We start from the raw sequence: 22,410 nt of genomic DNA, 5'->3' as shown, positions 1-22,410 counted from the left end.
AACAGCGCACAAACAAACTGCCTCTGTCTGGCAAAGTTCTGCAACATAAGCCTCTGGGCTTTGCCTGCATGCTCGGGCATGAAAAATTCAGAGCAAGTGCTGGCTGGCTGAGCCGCTTTAAAGCCCGTCACGATACTGTGGCCAAAGCAATTTCGGGCGAAGAAGCAGGAGTGGACCCGGTGGTAACGTCGACGTGGCAGCTGACTGCCGAAGAAATCCTGGAGCAATACGAACCCCCAGACGTCTACAATGCAGACGAAACGGGTTTATTTTATCAAATGCTGCCTTCGAAGACCCTGGACCTGAAAGGTCAAGCAGCGCATGACAGTATTGCAAGCAGCGCATGACAGTATTGTTGAGCTCTAATATGGACGGCACTGACAAACGGCCGCTTCTTGTCACTGGCCGGAGCAAAAAGCCCCGCTGCTTCAAGGGGACGCTGCCTGCCCAGTACACCTCAACCTGGAAGTCTTGGATGACCCATTCAATATTTTCCAGCTGGCTTGAGGCCTTCAATGCCGACATGAGGAAGGCAGGCAGGTCGGTGAGTCTTTTTTTAGACAGCTGTACCACACATCATGTTGATATGGAGCTCACAAATGTGCGCTTGTTTTTTTCCCGCCTGGGTGCCCTTCTGCTGTGCAGCCGCTTGACCAAGGCGTCATATGAAGTGTGAAGTGCGCCTACAAAGAGAGGCTAATTCAGCGTCTCATACTTAATCTCCATCTCAAGCGTCCCACTGACGTGGCCTTGTTCATGGCTCTTGAGATGCTGGCTGCTGCATGAGTTGCAACGCCTCCGGCCGCGATTGAGCACAGTTTCAAGCACGCGGGCTTCACCCCCACCCAGCAGATATCACGCGCGCGACTCGGATTCAGTCACCAAATAAATACATGCATGAAGACTCACTTCACAATGACTGTGCTATCAGCGCAGGGCCGCAATCGTTGGCCAACACATGGGGTGCGCTTTGTGCCATCGACAACTACGTTGTTCCAGATGGCCTCAGTGTCGATCATTTCATTCGCACTGATGACGACGTAGTTGCTAATGAAGAAATGACCGATGATGCTATCATCAGCAGCATGTGCGAAACCGACGACACCGAGGACCAAGGTCCAAAACATGGAGAAGGTAAGCCCGAGAAATGTGTTGGATGCCTTCGACACGATCCGATCGTTTTTAGGCGTACACGACGACGACGTGGCAATGCATCACTTTTTTCAATGTGAAAGTAGAACCATGAAGTTGCTGCAAGGCAAGGCTCAGCAAACCAAGCAAACCGACTTTTGGCAATAAATTTTCTTTTTGCAAGCTGTTTTCTACCTTTCTGTCTCATTTTCGCGGCAACGAAATTCTCGCGATAGCGAGTTTTTGTGCTGTCCCCGGTGATTTCGTTACTGTTTTCAACTGTACACTTCGATTACAGGCTAAAAGTTCAAAGCAGCGTGAAGTACTCACCAGAAATGCGTGCTCCACCAAACGGCTGCTGCCCAACAATGGCTCCGGTTGACTTGTCATTGACATAGAAGTTGCCGCCAGTCATCTTTAGGTACTCACAGGCTGACTTCAGGAAGTTCCTGGAATTAGTGAAACAAGCACATTACAGATTATTGTAACAAGTCACCAACGTCCGCATAAAGCAGCAAATTGAACGCTCTTACCCTACAATCACAAATTCACTGAATTTAGGTTAAACAGATATGCACTGAAATGGAACAGTTTATTGTGTGATTTTACTTGAAAAGGGTACCAACATAACTTCTAACACTAGGTTCAATTTGTTTTCACTGCAAACAGGGGTGCCTTTCAGCCTTTTCTGTTCACCAGCCTTCAGTGGAATTTTAATTTAATATGATTTTCAATGCTGACTGTGTCTGTAGCCCTTGTATATAATATATATATAAATCAACTGGATGAGTTGCTGCATGAAGAGTAGTATAAAACAAGTACAAGTAGCATCAAAAAAGCCATATGTGGTAACACAAGTGACATCGCTGGGTGCGGTTCCAATGGAAAAAGGCTAGTTGTCTACTGAAAGAATTCAGTGTGTACACACTTAATAAATGCACAATTTGCTTCGTCGATATCCTGGCTGGCTGACGATGCAATACACTGGACCACGATTTCGATAGCACCGTGTGATGTCGCTGCAGCAGCCTCCCCACCAGCATTTCCGATCGGCCTCGTCAGACATCCCTTCCAGCCACAACCTTGACATCTACAGCATTACGTACATAATCTTTCTTCTCTTTCTTCATACCCTGGAACCCAACCACCAACTTTCATTGACAGTGCCCATAGTCTTTCAACAAACTGCTCTCGCTTTAAAGGAACATGTTAACCCCTAACAAACACATTATTTTTTCGAAAATGGTGCCAAAATGGTCATTTAGTACTCATGCTGCCATCTGTCGGAAAACCAAAAAAATGCTTTGGACGAGCCATACTCGCCTTAACCTTTTCACAGCAGAGTTTTTTTCCTCACTGCTCGTCACTCCTTATTGGTTTTTTTTTGCATGTCTGCCGGGTTTATGTCGCATGTTAGTTTCATAGAAATTTTATGCTAGTAATGCACTACGGTGCTCTGTAGGACATGTAAACATTTATATTCAAGATTATCTTATCCAAATGAAAAGTTGTACTGATTACAAACAAATTCGAACTTAACTAATTTACAGAACATTAGCTACTAAGTAGGATGTCCAGGTGTTAGGCAGCTTTTTAGTGCGATATTCTTCAAAACAAGGCACCACAAAAGCGGAAGAAAATCCGGGTTTCCTCTTCTTGCTCGGATTCTTAGACGGCAGGGGCTCTTCCTCGCTATCCTTGCTTGACAAGCTGCTCAGTGCAGCTGCTTCGTCGTTGTCACTTTATCTCAGACAGAATTCATCAACAGCTCCTGAATTTCTCTGTCCTCCAAAGCACGTACGCATGCTGCACCCTGATCTGTCATGGCTGCGCTGCTGAGACGACGACGAAGCGATGCGGGTGTAGAAGCGATGCGGGTGTAGAAACATGCGCACTATTTCTTGTCTAAAATTTACAGTACAGATTCTATGTGTACATGTGGCCTCTCCATAAATGGCGTACGTGACATGCCCACGTTACTTTTTTTACCACGAGTAGTATCGGGAGTGGCAGGGAGTGAGTTAAAAAGGCAACACGAGTATATTCGGCAGTAGCGGTGGGAGTACAAGTGCGGTCTCCAGAGTTATCTTGGGAGTGGCAGCGAAAGGGTAAAACTGGACACAGCAGTCTTAATTGCTAGAGAGGTTAAGAAATAAATGCATGGGTTTCCAGAAATTAAAAAAACAATGTTCCTATTTATATGCTTACTCTAAACAGATTAAATTTAAAAAACTTAAGAGCTTTGCTGCTATCTTTTTCATAAATTAAGACTTTCAGTTCATAAATAGTACAGTAATAGTAAAATATATAGATAGCACAAAAAGGAACATTAAAGGCAAAAGAATTCCTTTGCTCACAACATAATTATGAAAAAAAAAAATTGCTGAATCAAGCAAATCAAGCTCATGCACATCCTTTCCTTTTAGTGTTCTCGTTGGATGCGCTGTTTCCTTTGCGGGTGATACAGAGCAAAACGGAAAAGAGACAAAGTAGAACATCACATAGACGACGAGTGTGATCTTCTAGTACTTCGTCTTTCATCCGTTTTGTGCTGTACCACCCGCAGTGATGTACCAACTAGCTCAACTGTCCATTTTACTGCTGTTTCCTTTCAGTTCAGCACTTACTCGTCCCTGGCGAAGACGGATGCTGTGAGGCCAAAGGGTGCCGTGCTGCGTGCAAGCTCAAGGCTCCTGTCAACCTCATTGTCTGGGTAGACATACACAGTGTAGACAGGCCCAAAGATCTCCTCCTTCATGATCTTGTCCTGGGGGTCAGAGGTCTCCAGGATGGTTGGTTGCACAAAGTAGCCCCGGCTGAAAAAACCGGAAAGGGCATGTGGTGCTCAATGCGTGTAGCCCCCACTGTAGGTTGGATTGCAGAAGCAACTGGCTCGGTGAAACAGCCCAGCATGCTGTGAACGAGGATGGCAGACAGAACTTCTAGACTCCCTGCCTCTTAAATTAAAGAAGAAGGGAATTTCTCAATGGTAAAGAAATTATTTTGAAAATGAGAAACTTGCTACTCCAAAATGTACAAGACATACCTCAGAATTAAAGAGTCACTGAAAGCATGAGGGAAGGTTGTCTTTTTTGATTCTTAACAATTTTTTGTCAAATGCTATTAAGAGAGGAGAAATTGAGCTATAATTTTGACCGGATATTATTTTTTCAGAGACTAAAAGAAACAAATGCGGCACATAGCGCAAAATGCACTCTAAAGTAGAAGGGGAGTCAACTGTCACCATAGCTCAGTTGGTAGAGCCTTGCATGGAGCATGCAGATAGTGGCGACTTCAGATCCCACGATGATATGTGGTTGTCTTTTGAAGCGAAAAGCTTCACTACGCTAGTCAACACCGTGCTTCACGCGAGCCGGCGTATGTCGGAGAACAAGTGACGTCATGCACGGTGCAGGTGGTGGCTGGTGAGTTATGCGCATGCGCAAAAACGAGTGACGTCACGCACCGCGTAGGTGGTCGCTCCTCGCCGCTGCCACAGCCTACTCCGTCGCCTGACCTTTCGGCGCAGCCGCGCGCTACTGCACATGTGCGTCATGTGCATGCGCAAGGGGGCTATATATTGCGCTTGCCAGAGAATAGGCGTGCGCACTAGACATCGAAGCGAAGGAGAGTGCGGCTGCTGCTAGACTACGCAGAAAAGCTGAGAAACTAAATTCGTCCGATCCAGAAGTACTCGCTTGGGAGTTGGCTGCACAACAGCGAAGCCATAGAGACAGCCGCTTGCTACTACTCGAATCACCGGGCTGTCTTTACGGCTGTAGAGAAACTGCAGGACAATGTGTCCAACAATAATAAATACAGAAGATTAATACTGTCGCTTCTGTGTCTAACTCGTGAACATATGCCACTGAGTAGCCAAGTCTACGCCTATAGATAAACAATGTATACAATACCAGCTAAGCTACGAAGCATAACGATGACATCAAACCAAGCATAACTGAAGCTTTTCGCTTGTACATCCAGGCTTAACCAGAGCTAAGCCACTGCCTAATTTTTTTTATTTCCATTTTCTGCAGAATTATACCCTATGCAGATTAATTAAGAGCATTCACTCAAGAAAATCAAGACGTCTGCCGCCACTTCATCATTGTAACAAACAATAGCAAGCTCAGCATTATGAAAATGAAGCAGGGATAATAGATACTGAAAGGAATGCACAAAACAAGACACTCCTGTCTATATTATTTCGGTGATCAGCTTGCAGCCTCGAGCAAATCAGCACTACCCAACCGTACCATTCATAACTGTACAATGTTAACAAGATGATACGGACAAGATTCACGTTCACCATCTGTGCAGGCAAGGAGTCACTAATGTCCCTTACAGAAAAGTGGCTTACAAATAAAGCCCTAATGACAACAGTACTTTGGAACCACTTACTAATCTCGTCATTTCCAACCACCACCACAGCCTTACAACACAAACATCACCTAAGGGAAGCAAGCTTGCCATAAATGCCTGCTGGTGAGAGAGTTCCCAAGTGGGTCATCAAAACTGTGCCTCATGGATACTTACAGTGCCTTGCACCGATCCCCTACCTGACAAGTGTTTGACTGTTTAGATTTCGTAGATAGCTGTCCCAACTTGCAGGAAAAACAAAGATAACAAAAAGAAGCTGGCGTGAAAGATCACCAAAGCCAGATGCAAGCACGAGCATGCCCTTCAGCACCGTCTGGCCAGACAGGCAGAAAGACTGCTCACCTGTCGTCGGAGCCTCCCCCGGCGAGCACCTTGAGGTTGGAGCTGTTCTTGGCATGCTGCAGGTAGCCGGTGATTTTGTTGAAGGCTGCCTTGTCGATCACTGCCGAGGTGAAGGTGTCAAACTCGAGCGGAGAGCCCAGCTTCAGCTCCTTCTGAGCCTCAACCAGCTGTTCCTTGAGCTGCACAACCACATTTCTTTCTGTCAGTTTTATCAAAACAACCATATTCAGCATGTATTCGTTTGTCCAAAGCAGTGGGCTTCTAATAAAAGATCACATTCAATGCGCACAAGGAACAATACAGAGAGTTCCAAATAAATAAGACAGGGTTAAAAGGACAACTAGCTGCAAAAACAACAATAAGAGAGCATTCTACTGCTAGTGAAAGATGTCTGGCTGGGCTCCACTGTCCCTCCAAAGCACTGGTAATTTGGACAGGCCACAATAACATTGGTACTATATAAAAGCAAGTGGCATCTGTAAACAAGGTACTATTTCAGGCCGCAGATGAGCTGTGCAGAGTGATCAGCATGAAGAGCACTACAGACAGTCCATGGCTCAACTGGACGATGCTTGCTCCAAAAGACAAGTGAAGGGTGCCGTAACATTAAATGATATTGAACTCTGAAGAATTGATAACAAAGTGACTGTCATGATCTGCCTGTCTAAATCACCATTTCAGTTTTAACATCCCGGATAAAGTAAAGTACTATGTATGCAGTAGAATCTCGATATGAAAGCAATCTTATGAGGTTGTGATTCTACCATCAAAAATTTTATCACCCAAAAATGAAAAGCAAGCAAATGCAGATGCATGGGAAATGCATTCACACAGATCTTTAAGGCTGACAGGATGACAGCTGTTCATACTGTTCAATGCTCACAGTGCATGCCACATAACTCGTGCATTCACATCATCCATAGTGGCATGGAAGAGTGTTTGAAACATGAAATTACGCACATTGGCACAACACGCTTTGGCCAGGGAAGTTGTATAATCCTGAAACTAGTATCAGACATGACTATATTATTGAGATCCTATTGTAGCTTAAAATAATGGGGAACACTTAAAATGTAATTAACTGAAAACTGACCACGCTAGGACACACCGCACTTGCCTGTTTTGGCTAGGCTATCTGTTACATTAGAACATACACTATGAGACTGTATTTTGTGAGCTCAGCAGCTCATTCTGCAATGTGGGCCTATGAGCCCATTCCAGTGACTGCACTTGCCTTGGACCACAGGCTGTTGGGAACGTAGACCCTCTCCACAGCCGAGCACTTCTGGCCACTGTACTCAAAACCAGACCGTGTCGTTTGTGCCACCACGGTGGGGAGGTCGGCTGATGGGTGCACAAAGTGGAAGTTCTTGCCACCACATTCTGCCAGCCCACACCAAGTCGAAAAGAAATGGAAAGGTGAGTTTATGATTAAGCAACAAAGTAGGATGAAAAATTGCGTGAGCAGTGCAGTGCACATGAGAGACGTACCTGAAAGAATTAGCGAAAGGTAACCAGGAAGAAAGAAATAGCTACACATATATGTAAATGCTCTGGGTAAAGAATGTTGCACACCACACTATATGAAGAGCAACTTCACAGTACACCGGTAACTAGGGTATAATTCAGCTTCCTTTACCACAGAAGGGGCCTCTATATATAAGTAAAGTGATCAGTTTGATTGTCTAATAATTATTTATTCATGCTCTTATCCCAAAAGCTGATACAGTAGGACAGTTAACAATACATAACTCAGTTTCGCACTGCCGCAGTGACCCAGTGGTTATGGGTGCTCAGCTGCTAACCCAAAAGACGCGGTTTCGATCATGGCCGCACAGTCAAATTTCGATGGAGGCAAAATTCTACAGACCCGTGTACTGTGCGATGTCAGTGCACGTTAAAGAACCCCAGGTGGTCGAAATTTCCAGAGCCCTTCGCTACGGCGTGCCTCATAGCCTGAGTCACTTTGGGATGTTAAACTCTCATGAACTACAAACCATAACTCAGTTTCAAGCCCAAGCACAACACATACAAGAACAAAAAAAAAATAACCGATGATACTACAAGCCAGAGTATCAAACACTGCTGAAATGAGAAGCATACCTCTCTGCAATTACTACATTAATTTGAATGATTAACAAGGCCTTTCATTCCTTAACTGAAAGCAAAAAATGATATCCTAGTCTTAGGCATTCTCGAACAGATCTGACTTCTTTTTATTAGGTCTCATGATTGACAATGCTACTCGCCAAAGCCTACATTCTATTTTAGATGAGAAAAGCACTGCAGAATCTGACATGCAGGCAAAAGCTCACCTCCTACTAGCCTTGGAAAGTTGGTGTAAATGTCGAGGTTCTGAGAGACCTGCTTCCATATTGTCCGGAATGTCCTGCAAAACACGAATGTTACAAAGCTGCTGATTAAGCGACTTCCCAGGAAAAAAAAATATTAAGGGAAAAAGAAGAGGCAAGATGAAGTTGCTGCCTGCCCAACTCTTGAAAACTATTGCAAAATCTCTCATGGTAACAACAAAGAGTGGTTTTGCCAAGTAAGAGGCCAGAGAATGCTGCCAATTGATGTCAATGGTGCACTCGTCATACCCTATAGCCAATCATCCTTGCCGTTAAGCGGGTGCATTGTCACGTGTTCACATGCATCTTTGTCTAAGCATGATGCTCATAGCTACAAAAGCTTTAAAACTGCAGCCCTTTAAAAATCAGCAGTCTAGAAGTAAATCTGAAGTAGCCCAGTCCCCAGTAGTCAAGCTACCCTGGCAAAGCAGGGTATGAAAGGTCATGATAAATAAATTCTTTGAAAGCTGCTGCCACACATCGACTACCAACATGCTCCCTGATAGATCAAACATGTAATACCCATTCACCTTACAGATGACCCTATATGGTAAGGTGGTTCCTGCGTGATGACGCCAGCTGGCATAATGCCTTTCCGTTTGAAGTCTCTTAGGCGAACTTTCTCATGAGACAGTGCAGGAATTTAAACACCATGAATTTTGCAAGAAAACCAGCCCTCCAGCACAATGTAACTCCTACCAAGAGCAGGCTGTACATTATAATGAAGGTCCCTATATACAATTCATTCAGATGGGCCCAGATAGTTACAAAGAATGCTTACGCAACACTGCCTGTGAAGTTGACGCAGGCGAGGTGGGGTGATGCGGAAGTGACGTCTCCAAAGAGGCGCCCCTCGGAGGGAAGGAAGTTGATGATGCCGGGTGGGAAGCCGGCCTCCTCAAAGATCTTGAAGATGAGGTAGTTCGACAAGACGGCAGTGTCGGAGGGTTTCCACAGCACCACGTTGCCCTAAAGTTGGAAACATAAACAGAAAACAAAGAAGCAAAGTGGTATAGAATGGAGTACACTCTACTTGGAAGTGCCCGACTGGAATTTAGTCTGCTACCTTAATTTTATATCTCTTCCTGAAACTCAACATGGAACATGTACTGAAAATGTTTAAATGTGCAAGAACATGTGCTTGAAAATGTTAAAAGATGTCTTGAAAATATCACACAAGAACATAAGATCTCAACAAAGAGTACTAATTCGGTGCAGAATAATATCTGGCATTGAGACACTAGCCGTTCTAGTGTAGGTATCAAATGTGCAGCCTTTGTCAAAAGCAGAGAGCCATATACGGCTTGCTCCTCAGCCAAGCAGTGGGGCTTTTGCAGTATCCCTGGAAGCCCCAACTCTAGGAGAGGTGAGGGCAAGAGTTTCTCTCAGCTTCAAGAGGGGTGAAATGCTGGCGACGTATAAACAGCTAAACATTCACAGAATGTGCAGTGTTAACTACCGTGGGCAGAAATTCATAAAGGAAAACCACTTTTGCAAACTGCAGAAAGTATATTGGCTTTGAAACTACAAGTGACACACTTTGAGACCTCCGCTCTGCTCTTTTTGATCACCTTGCTGTTGCTGCCGTCACCATCATCTTCATCATTACTACGGTTGTTCAACTACATATTACCTGAATGACAAGATCGTCCCGCCACCCCCCCAAATTGCGCAACCACACTGCAATCGCAACAACAACAGGCGAAGGAGAAACGCACTCCACAATTGCAAGAATGAACACCAACCAAAGAATAAAATGAGAATGTGCACTTACCATTAGCGTTGGTGCTGACGCCAGGTTGCCTCCGATGGCTGAGAAGTTGAAAGGAGAAATAGCTGTTGTAAAACCCTGAAAACAAGCAGCACAGCACAGCACTGTTCAACTAGGGTCGTCCTCATGTCGAAAAATTGCCCTGGTGGAAAAACTTCCACCCATACCTCACAACAAGACTGTTGTACTCCCAGAACTCTGGACAATGAATGCTTCTACACTTCTACACCGTGCACTCCTAGCAGAGGTCCCGACCTGTGGCCTCCCATAACATACATTTAAATTTTAATTGCATGTGGCAGGATCTAGACTGGAAATGTGGACCCCCTTCCCTCCGACAGGCTGATCAAGCTCGTAGTTTACCTCAAAAGAGCAATTCCATAACCCACATCAAAAACAGCTCCTACTCATAAAGCGCAAAATTACTACGATAATAACATAGAGTTAATCACTTATCCAGACACAAAAACGACTAGGCTAGAGAACTACTGTGCAGAAAAAGTAATACTGAAAAGGCTGACTAAATGGCACTCAGAGTGCACATGTACAGAGATGCTCATGGTTCAAGTGCTTCTTCACAGCAACGCTTATGCCCGTGGCAAACCTGAAAGTGGGTATTGCGACAGGCTATAAATGATGCCAGTGTTTTCTACCGGGACACATCCCAAGAAACTCACGGCGCCATGCATCTCTTTACACTACTCCATTCAAACATGCAAAATATGAGGTAGCGGCGAAACAGCTATTGACAACCCGTTATATGGCAAGATTTGTGGTGAAAAACAGCACTCAGAGGTACACCATGCACTATTCGTCACTACAGAGAGAAATTTTGTGCTAAGAGTTCAATGAGTTGCTTTCTACCTTACCACTTTAAGGGATTAAATATGTAACATGAATTTGCACCGACTTCTACCTTACCAGCTAGAAGGATTGAAATTGCAACACACACTTACGCCAAAGATGGAAAGATTTCATAGGTCATAATGCTTGCCACTTTCCTATGCATAAATAAAAGATACCAACCAAAACTGGCACAGAGAAAAGCATAGGAATATTGCGAACCTAAAGTGAACAGTAGAACTGAAAACAAACCAAGAATGACCTGTTTATAGCAGATGATGACCTCATGACCTCTGCATGTCATATGTGTGTTTTGAAAATTAATCTGACAATAGACACTGCCTTACAATCTAAAATTTCGAGGGTTATGAGCCCCAAATTGGCCTAGTTTTGAATGAGAGCACCAGTCCTGGTTTCTTATACTGGATTCCACAGAAAACTAGGATTCCTTTGAGTGCTCTTTGGTTTCTTCGAAGCATCCAAGTCCATGCAATGCCTTGACACCTACCTCTCCTTTTCCCCCACTTTGTTTGGGACTGATTATACTGTAACAGGGTTCATGCTGGTGTATATGACAAAAATTCAAGGGTTTTCAAGGACTTTCAAGGCCCTGTGCGTGGATTTTTAAGGACCATATTCCCTATTAGAAATCCAAATAGGACAGATGTACAGGGGTAGACAGAGGCGTGAAATGATGAGAATTCACTGTAAAAGGGGATTGTCGCTGGAGCCAACGTTTTAACAAAGAAACTTGTCTTCAGATAAAACGATGGCTCCAGCGATATTTCCTTTTTCGACCACTTCTCATTATTGTGTGTTACACGGATGACCACTTTCAGTGTGTTAGATGATGCAAACATTTATTCGCTAAAGAAGATCAGCCTAGCAAACACTCACTCAGTCCTTAGGTGGCCTCACTTTGCTTCTCCTGAATTTTTACGTCGATGTCCAAGATCTCCTGCTGCTTGCTCTTGGCAGTCTTCCTTAGGCTGTTTGACTTCATGATGCAAGTCAGGTCACTGGTTACCTCTGCTTTTTCTGCCTATCAGTCTGCTGATGCTGTCAATTCTGCAACTGCGGCTTCTAGTTTCTTTTTCTTCCTTCTGAGAGTTTCAATCTCTTCATCAATGCAGCGTTTCTTCCGCTGTTTCGCGTCTTCACGCTCCTGCTTTTTCTGTGTTTCCAAAAAGGCACGGTATTGGCTCCTCGCAGAAGCCACAGATGCTCTCAATTCCTTTGTGATGGGCACATTGAAAATTCCACCTGCTACGTGTACAGCATCACAGATAATCCGCTGTGAAATGTGAGATACTTCTTTCATGTTCTCTACTGAAACCTGGCGATTCACACTGAATCCTCTCTCTACACTTGCTTGGCCATGACTAAGTGTAAGCAGCAGTTTTACAACCCTCCAAAGCTCTGCATATGCTGAGCCAACCTTTAAAGTTCATAGAAAAACTTGTCAAGTGTATGCGAGCTCCTTTCAAATAGCTGCAACTCATGTTAGCGCTCCTGTAGCAGCTCAATGAACTTTGCAAGCACAGTATCCTTTGAATGCTCATGGATTCGCTCTGCTGAAATGAGTGCATCCAGAACTTTCTTTAAGCCTTCCGCACACTCATCCGCCTTCGATGACATCTGCCGGGGGTCTAGTGAAGAGAGGCCTCTCACAATGGGATATCGCAGGGGGCTCTTCTCCAGGATCTTTTTTTGTGACACTTAGAAGAAACTGCTTGCACTGCATGCGAAATGCAAATGCAGCTTTCACACTTTGTGGTTTTTAAGAAGCTGCTCGGCTGTGTGACCAACATCTATCTTCTCGAGTGGCACATGGTTGTTTAAATCTTCAAAGTCAATCTTCAGGAGGCCAGTGATTCCCACTGATGAACAGAGAACAGAAGACTTGAGAAACTTTGTTAGCAGTTTTCTCACAATATTCTCAAGGTCCTTTGCCAAAAAGAACATAACTGGCTTATCTGTCTGAAAGTGTGTCAGAAATGGCTGGAGGGTCATTGCAATAGCAAGTGCAAACTTGAGCTTTGCTACCACTAGTGGGTCAAAGCAAAAGTCACAAACATTCTGAAAAGAAGCACACCTGGGAAGGTTCACATCCTTGCTTCTTGCCACTTCCACATACTTCTTGACGTCAGGCCAGAGAAGCAGAACCCGCTCTATCACTGCGACGTTCTCAATCCACCGATGTGCACAGAACTTCAGAGGAAACAGAGTTTGCCCAGTGACAGCTACAAAGTCTTCTCTCCGGGCAGGTGCATCAAGAAACAGCCTACACACACTTGAGAGTAAAATGTCCAAGCTCCATTTGCTTGCTGTAAGACCTGCCTTGTAGGCATTATGCACAGTGTGCAAGCTACAGCTGCCCAAGTCTAAGCACCTCACCTGAGAGTTCTTCTGTAGGTGCTCCTGCAGGCCTCTGAATGCCTTGAGATTCACATTGGGTCCGTCCATTGATATTTGCACTATTTTATGTAACGGAAGTGGTTTTAAGGTGCCAAGCAGTTTTTCTTGCAGGTCTTCAGCCCTGGCATGGCCCATAAACACAGATGTGAAGTAGCGTACGGTGACCGACTGTGATGCATCCCAGTACCTTAGATGAACGTCCAGTTGCTTTTGCTGGCAATTCTCATTCAGAGACTCGTCGAACAAGACAACATAGTAGTCGCTGTTCTCTATCTCCCGCCGGAAAGAGGTAAGAAAGAATGGCCTCAAACCATGGCACGCGATATACGAGCACTTCTGCTCAGCGCATGTGAAAGATTGAGCCACCTCACTGTCTGGAAACATCCTCTTAAACAATTCATTCACCTGTGATGACGAATTATATGAATAGTGCGATGTTATAACCTTCAATGTCCACAAAATTTCTGCGTCTATCACAAGTTCATGCTTCTTGCATGTATCCATCAAGTTGGACGACTGCGATGGCGCTGGCTGTGGTCCATTCGCATGACATTCAGATATGGTCAGGAAGCTCCTTATTATGCAGCTGCTCCCGGCGGCTTGCATGTGCTCTCTATGCTTTGCACTTTTTAGATGGCTTTTTAGTGCCGACGCCCCCATGGCAGTGATGTCGAAACACTTACAGCAAAATTTGCATTTTGCCTTGTGCGGATATGACATGTCCGGCGCAAGCCACTCTCGGTAGTTGTCGTTGTTCAGCCACGACCTCTGAAATTTGCATTTTCCGGGCATTGTTTGCACGCACATTGACTGGCACACACTAACGCTGCAGATGCACAAAATGTCACGATACCGCCGTACACGTGCAATAAATCTCGCGATACAACCGCACATACACATCGCACAAAATGTCACGATGGAACCAGACACGCTCGCATAAGCGTTACACGTGCACAAAACGTGACGATACAACCGCACACGCAAGCGCTAAAGACACGAAATGTCACGACGGAACCGCACACGCACGCATAAGCGTTACACACGCACAAAACGTGACGATACAACCGCACACGCACGCATAAGCGCTACACGTGCACAAAACGTGTCGGTACAACCGCACACGCAAGCGCTAAACGCGCACAAATTATCAAGCTTCGAGCGCGCAATCACACACACACACAGCGGCGGCCATTTATCTACTCAACTGGAAAGTACACAGGAAATGGTTGAGCGGAAACGGTGGACAAGCCAGCGTCATTGTGGCCTGACGTTCACGAGCGTCCGCTAGGCACGTGCTTACTTCACTTTGTACGAAACTCACACTCTATTTTTAACAATATCACAGCGGGATTGCAGGTTGGTTGATATTTTATTAAATACAATCACTGGAAGTTTATTAAGAATAAAAATTTAGGAAATTCAAGGATTTTCAAGGATCTGCGTAAATTCAAGGACTTTCAAGGCCTTGAAAACAAACTTTTCAAATTCAAGGGTTTTCAAGGGTTTCAAGGACCCGCACGAACCCTGTGTAATTGCTTGTGGCAGGCTGTTTCACCATACAGACAGTCAGCATTATATCAATTTGGCATTTTTTGACGGGCCATGCACTTGCATTGTATGACAGGCAGGAAAGAACGGAAGCAAAGACATGTGGGGTTCCCCTGCATCTTCTGAAACAACCCACTGGGGCTTCCCAAGGCTAAAAGGATTGAAGACCACTACATTATCCAACATTATTTTTGACTGCAACAAATGCATGTGCCACATCCTGTCACAACGAATGCAGCATGTGGCATGTGATTAAAATTCACAGCGTGGAAGTGGATATGTTGTGTCCTCCATGGCACCTACTTCGGACCCCAGATCCAACCTATGCCAGAGGCTGTCGCTACACGATGAGCCAAGATATGGAAGATGATAGGATCATGAGCTGAATGTGCCCCACTGGCCCATATATGCAGCAGCTCATGCAATGCAACACTTCTAAATTCCTCACACAAAAGCAAACAAGAACGTCTTCTCACCTCGAGGCCACGTTGCCGGTAGTGGTTCTCTGTGACTTTGGGGTCGGTAGAGATGGGCTTGTACTTTGTTAATTCCTACAGTGCACAGAAAAAGAAAAAGAAAAGCAAGAAATGAAGGCAATCACACTAGCTGCCAGCATCCGCAGAATAAAAAATGGGCTCTTCATATTTTAGCAGAATTTTAGACATACATATACCCAAACAGTGTTTTTTGCTTTTGAGATCCACTAGTATTGCATCTACACGTTGCCCTTGCTGCTTCACAGCAGACATACTGCCATGTTCTAAATAACGGGCAACTCATAGCAATGTCCCCACCCCAAAAATGCATGGTACAGTGATGATCCAATGACACTAGAACAAGGCGCCCCTGTGCTGTGCGATGCCAGTGCACATTAATCCCCAGGTGGTCGAAATTATTCTGGAGACCTCCATTATGGCACCTCTGTCTTCCTTTCTTCTTTCACTCCCTCCTTTATCCCTTCCCTTACCCATGGTTCAGGTGTCCATCAGATATGTGAGACAGTTACTGAGCCATTTCCTTCCCTCAATACCAATTTTCAATTTTCAAACAGTTATGAGTGAATTAACAGCTACCAAAAGGGAGGCATATGAAAGAAAGGTGAACAGAAGCAGCATTAAAACAGCTGCCACTCCACTTAGAGCTGTCGGGCTGAAACATCGCCCTGTATGTTTGACTAATTTTGGCGTGGGTTGGTAAGCATGATAAAGATTTCAAGACAGACAGTATCATAATTATATATTACACCTCAATACATGCCACACATCTCTCCCGGGGTTGGCAAACTCACCTTGGCAAAAAAGGCGTTGAACCTCAGGAAATCCGCCAGCTCGGCTGCGGAGTCAATTTCTGCCTGGAAGACGGTCTTACCCTGAAAAGCAAAGATACACACAGAAAGCAATAGGATTAAGCACAAACATACTGTAATAAACCATACCTAAGATGCCTCCCTGCGTGCCTAACAATATTAACCACATTAAAACGTGATGTCCAAATGTTACCCATTGAAAGAATGGTTTCCTTCCTTCCACAGAACACATACAAAATATAAAAAAACTCGGAAATAGCACTAGTGTCACAGATATTGGACATTTCATATTCATCCAGATTTAGGTGAGGTGGCAGAGGCGATAGCACATTATGAATACCACCAGCTACTCGTTCAAGCAAAGCCAACCACACAGAAGATAATTGATGCAAGCAGTACTTCAAGAGCAAAAGGGCCAGAAATGCAGCGACGGTGTATTTCAGCAGAAGAAAGACTTCAAAGAGAGCCCTACTATGTGCAAAGGAACTTTCATGTAGATTGCCTCATGCAAACTGCCAATGAGCGCCACAGCTGCATGAGAACTATCTCCCTCCTGTCACTCATTTTTCTCCAAGATGCCCCTGTGCCATGAGCTTCGGTGGTGGATGTTTGGTGATGGCCAACAAGGCCACCACAGTGTCGTATTATCATTCTGTAACTGGTGGCCCATTCATTCACCGTGATACTGCACAACACCACCACAAAGCAGTGACATTTGGAATGACATTCACTGTCCGTTATTAGTCCTAGGAGCACTCGCACACAACAACACAAAATAAAATTGTTTTAGCCCTTTAGTACGGTGACAGTAGGTCTAAAGCATAAAATGCTAGCTAAAGAAACCAAGTTTTTTTGTATACGCCAATGTGTGTGACAGGCACAAGCATACCACACATTCATCCCGTAGACTTAGGAGCTGAATATGTGCAAAGCTCGTGTGGGCGTCTTAGAGTAGTGTATCACTTTTTGCAGACTTGAAAGGGATAGGAAAGGAGTCGGCATAGTCAAGCAGTCGAAAAAACAAGCCCCTCCATCGACTATGTGGCGTTGTGGATAGTTAGCTGAAGCCCTCTGAAAAATTGAGTTCCAAATTTCCAGCATCTGCAAATTTGTTAGCATTTTAAAGCAAGTGACATTTTGTCACGAGTCCAGAGAAAACACTATAGTAGCTCAATTCAGTGCAGTGAAAGACAAAGACCACGGAGAAATGAGCAATGCACCTCAAACCTGACAGGTCCTGTTGGGCATCATTTTCTCAGCTCTGTACGGCTGACAGTCTGACCAGTCTAGAGAAGCCTGGCGCCCTCTATACCAGCACAATGCTCTAAATTATTCAGGCAAAGAACTGGTGCATACTACCCATGAGGCTCTGCACCAACTGTTAAGCATAAGCAAACCCTGCAGCAACGATCCCTGACCTAAGAGGCAAGCTCCTTCTCACGGCAGCTGTGTTGTGTTAGCTAGCACAGCTACCTCCAGACACATGCCCACAGACCTGCTTCTAGAGGTTGAAATGTGACTGTGTCATGTTCATTTGCCCCTGGCTCAAATCACAGTAGTGTGAAAGAGCAAGTGACAATTCTTTGCAGCACAACAGCTAGAAAATGAGTCGGGCATAGTGACTCCATGGTGACTAAGGTGGTAGCTAGCCAACAATTGACAGATTGGTGACATGACCACATTTGCGTGCGTCTTTATCTGCTGGCACTTTCATCTGCATTAAGCTTGATACAGTAATGAACCAACTAGCACTAGAATTCTTACCGATGTCGACAGACACATCACCAGTGAGACATGCTAATCAGAGATTTCATCTATTGGTTTCATGCAAGAAAAAGAGAGCACGTTATGGTTTCAAAAGACAGGAATGCCCATAATTCATCCGCCCTTCACCCACCTGCCCCAGCATAGTGGCAGCATTCAGCTTGTAGCGGTACTTGCTGCTGACCAGGTCGGCAGCACGGAGGAACAGCTTGACTTTGTCGTTGAGAGGCTTGGCCTCCCATTCCTCTCGGGCCTTGAGGCTGACGTCAATCGCATCCTGGATAACCTCCTGTTCACAAGTGAACAGTGGTGCAATAGGAAATTACAGAGCAGCTGTGAGAGGCTGAAGCTGTATCTAGCATGCAAGCAGGCACAAAATTCACATCATTTGTACATTCCATTAAATGTGTTTAGCCAGAAGCAATCATGTTAACATCACAATAACCTAGGCCGTCAGCAACAGCCACAAAGAAAACTGACTTATATCACACATCAAAACCAAACAAAAACAACAAAGAATTAAAGCTGCATCATCCAGACATGCTGAATATTTGTCAACCATTAGGATATCAACCACACACGAAAATGCCGCCACTTTTACAACCAAGCACCTTCAGAAGGTAACAGCTATGTGTTATGCACTCCTAGCCACTGCCTTGTCATGCAGTGCTCAGAGACATTTGTAGGCAGACAGAAAAGTGCCATAGCACTTTTCTATTGACATAGGCAAAAAGACACAGAGAGGCATTACACTCTAAACTCTGCTTGACTACACTACTGTTTTGCCTGTTTATGCTTATGAAACAACTTACCAAACAACAAGTTCTAGTAATGTATATTTCAAGCATTCAAAAGCAAAAGAGCTCACCTTAGATGCCCAGTAGTACTTTGCGACCTTCCTTGAGTGATCAAAAGGCTGAAAGAGGAAAAGACTGACATTGAAAAACGAGCTGCAGAGTGCAAAGGTAAGTAAATAGGCACCGCATAGGCCCCAAAAACATGATGGCCATTGCCGTCAAAAATTCAACCGGCTTGTAATGCTGTTTCTTACTGCCCTTTCTACCATGAACAAGGGAGCGGAGGAAGCTGCAGGGTGCTTAGCCAATGCTTTGACAAGAGGACATATCATTCTATTCCTGCCGGCTGAAGACCTGAACTGAAGTACACTAGTGCCAGCTAAGAAATCAACACGTTCAACAATATTAGACGAAATCTAGCACCAAAGGGAGTATAAATCTTTGACCAGCACTGTTATGAACTCCTAGCAATTGGCTTTAGAAAGACAATCGAAAAGCACCAGCATGGCAAGAGCAAGGCAAGACAAGTAATAGTGGGGCAAGTGATCCACATACAGCAGTGTGGTACCGTGGTTCCGAGGTCCTGATCTCCTTGCCGTTGACAACAATGGGAACCTCCGTGCATGTGTCCTTGAGCTCATTGAGAGCATCCTGGAGGGCTTGCCGCTCCTTGCTTCCCGGAAGATAGGACAGCATGGGCTCATTGGCAACCGTGAACTCCTCCACATGTTGGGAAAACGTCAGTGCCCTGCGTGTATTTGTGGAATGTGTTAATTGTAAGGTTAAGGTAACGAAGTGACACTAGAAATGAGAATTGCGAGTAATGCAGCTGTAAAATTAACCATGACACACAGTGACACTAAAAATACTTATGGGGCAGCCCAAAGTACTTAAAACATTCAAATCCACATGAGGCCACAAGTGGTTCATGTAGCAAACAAAGAGTGGATACACAGGAAAGGTAATGAACAAACGTGTACATTTTGTACCACTAGACAATTAATCAGACCCCCGAGATCTGACACTGGCAATGAAAAGAGAACAAAGAAAAAAAAGGAAGGGGGCTGGAGAAGAACAGGAGTGGATATGGACATATTTAACGTTCAAACACTCAAGCACTCAAACACTCAAGTTGAAGGTATATTTTGATGCAAGTGAATGTAGAGACTTTTGAAGACTGATCTAATGTGGTTAGGTATTCTGTGCATGCTGAACACTACAATGAGGACCTGTATCTTAGAAACAGTGGCCACATTTAAACAGAGTGTGTTACAGAACTCCCGCTGTATGCAAGAAAGCCTGTCTGGTGCAAGCTGTTGCCTAGTGCTCTGCAAATATGCATAATTCACAGCTCAAGAGCTATTTTGGAATACAATAAGTTTCACATATTATTTGAAGTAGAATAAAGCAACCTTTTACCAAGCCTACAGCAGCCCTTCGGGGAAGTGAAAGACATAGAATAGGAAATGCACCCCCAAAATATCACAGGAAAGGTAGCTAGGAGCATGAATTAAAAAAAAAAAACACAAGGTGACATTAAAGCCGAAAATAAGATGCAAGACACATCACGCTTCAAGCATATAACTGATGGTCAATTGAAAAAGTTACGATGTGCACACTAAGGAATGGGAAATGCAGAATTGGGGTGCGAGAATCACGTGAAGAGATAAGTTGAATAAATTTAGAAATAAATTGGCCACAGCTGATACAAAACAGGGGCAACTAAAGAACACCAGAAAACGGCTCTTCACTGGAATGAACCTAGGCTGATAATGAATACTGAGAAAACATCAAATATGGTCGCAATTATAAATGCTTGAATGCCTTACTCTTCTGTCCTATCTGAACCCCTTGCCAAGCTTAAACCAATGTGCTCCCTATACCGATCAGTGAGAGAATCACTACCTCTCTGAACCAATTAATCAATGCTGATCAATCTCTTCCTTCAATGCCTTGTGGTTACAAACATTTCGCTCATGTCTGCCATCTTACAGGCCCATATCATTGCAGAACAACAGACAAGGCATTAGAATTTAACGTTGTGAGATGCATACACATTGCTGCATGCCTGCAGGGATGGATGCCTCTAGTTCCTAACTACAATGCATCTTCACCCCATCTCATGACAGAGCAATGCTTTTTCTTTACTCTTCTGTGATTGGTTCAAAGCTCTCAAATCTTCTTGACTTCCTAAATAGTAATTTAATCACTTGAATTCATCTCCTCCCACGGAGTCATACTAAGCAGTAGAGCTCAGACATGCACCCCGCCCCATAAAAAGATGACACTGACCTCATGGTGGCAAACGTTATTCAGTGAAAAAAAAAATTGTCAGAGCTAAGAGGCACCCTATGCCCAGGTCTTCACACTACTGTTTATGGTTGTCATGCAGTTATAACGCTTTTTTTATGTGTTTAAAGTCAGCCACACAGGTCCAAAGGCAGGGAACGGTTTTCTCTTCCTAATTTCGGCAGTTAACTTTACTGACCGAGGTTAGTCCTACAGATCAAGTGAGGAAAAGGATAAACTGCAAAATTTGAGTGTTGGTGGTTGGATTTGGGGGGAAGCATACTTGTACTATGCATAGTGCCTGGCAGTGTGTGCAAGGTTCTTTGTGCTCATCACAGCAGTGATCCTTGTTTCTTGGTGTGATTTGTGTGGGAAGACAAATGTACAGCTCAGGTATTGCAGTGCTCTTAGGAGGTCTCCATTCTATATCTCACGCTGCGGCACATTCCCTCACTGAGATTGCCTGGAGCCCGGCCAGTGCTTGCACAGGCCAGCAAGCTTTCTATTTCACTTCTATGCATACCCCTATGACCTGGGATTCAAAATTTTGCACTCTCTGCCATCATGCTAGTTTGAGGTGTTAATGACCATGAGGGGTACCCTGTTCTCGATGATGCAAATATCTGCAAATCCACAAATATGGGCCAAGAAAAGAAAGTTCGAAGTTTTCTTCAAAACTTCGGCATGAACCCTTATCCGTTCCCGCTGCCGCATGCATTTTCAGGGTATACCAATTAAGGGATTATTTATTGAATGCCTCACAGCGTCTACAATGAAGAGAGCATGATGCTTCTGCCTTTGATACTGAGCCCATATGTTTGACATATTGCACTAAGGCTGATGATTATGGATTTTTATGGCACAAGGGCATCTATGGCCAAAGAGCGCCATGGCATAAGGTATTTTCAAATTCTCAAGGTGGGGTCGAAGACCCATTTCCCAAGCATTTCACCCTAAATAAGCCGAGCACCAGACCAGGGGTAAGCTTGTACCCATTGTATCACCCGTGGGCACCTGGCGGCACTGGGGATCGAACCCCGCACCTCCTGCATGCAAGGCGGATGCTCAACCACTTGGCCACCGCTCAGGTCACATATTGCACTAAGGCCTGAAATATCTGGGAAGCATGTGCATTGATCTAACCAAGGTTTCACATTACAACGCTACCAATTCCTCATCCGTGCGCTGCATAAAGGGCTTAAATGAACTGCATTCATGGCACATGGAATACTCTGCAAAAAAGTCCAATGCAAAGCTGACACACCAGAGGTTTCTTATTTTATCTTTTTTTTGTCCTATCTTCACATACCTTGGCATTACTTTGCACACCCAGCTTCAAGGGACTGCACATTGGCAATTCCTATTTACAATTAGTTCCCCAGAAAGCTAGTAATCGAGTCTGATGCACTATTTGAGAATACTGTCTAGTACAGAGCGACCACGGGAACTATTTCCTAGTTCAGCTGTAAA

The 22,410-nt window shown here is 44.5% G+C and overlaps 1 protein-coding gene across 1 annotated transcript in view; it reads right to left on the bottom strand.

The window, feature by feature from the left end:
* P5CDh1 (delta-1-Pyrroline-5-carboxylate dehydrogenase 1) overlaps window positions 1-22,410 on the bottom strand; it is a 34,162-nt gene that overhangs the window by 10,745 nt on the left and 1,007 nt on the right. The window contains exons 2-13 of the mRNA XM_077655093.1: window positions 19,207-19,399; window positions 18,723-18,770; window positions 17,988-18,143; window positions 16,073-16,153; window positions 15,261-15,335; window positions 9,979-10,053; window positions 8,986-9,173; window positions 8,169-8,242; window positions 7,088-7,236; window positions 5,854-6,032; window positions 3,759-3,947; window positions 1,462-1,580 (exon numbers count right to left, since the gene is read on the bottom strand). Of these exons, the coding sequence (XP_077511219.1) occupies window positions 1,462-1,580; window positions 3,759-3,947; window positions 5,854-6,032; window positions 7,088-7,236; window positions 8,169-8,242; window positions 8,986-9,173; window positions 9,979-10,053; window positions 15,261-15,335; window positions 16,073-16,153; window positions 17,988-18,143; window positions 18,723-18,770; window positions 19,207-19,399 (1,526 nt within the window). The remainder of the gene's footprint in view (window positions 1-1,461; window positions 1,581-3,758; window positions 3,948-5,853; window positions 6,033-7,087; window positions 7,237-8,168; window positions 8,243-8,985; window positions 9,174-9,978; window positions 10,054-15,260; window positions 15,336-16,072; window positions 16,154-17,987; window positions 18,144-18,722; window positions 18,771-19,206; window positions 19,400-22,410) is intronic.

This window comes from Amblyomma americanum, chromosome 2 (assembly GCF_052857255.1).
Source record: "Amblyomma americanum isolate KBUSLIRL-KWMA chromosome 2, ASM5285725v1, whole genome shotgun sequence".
Classification (NCBI taxonomy): Eukaryota; Metazoa; Arthropoda; class Arachnida; order Ixodida; family Ixodidae; genus Amblyomma; species Amblyomma americanum.
Note: the sequence above shows the minus strand (reverse complement) of the source record. Positions and strands in the feature narration are given on the sequence as shown.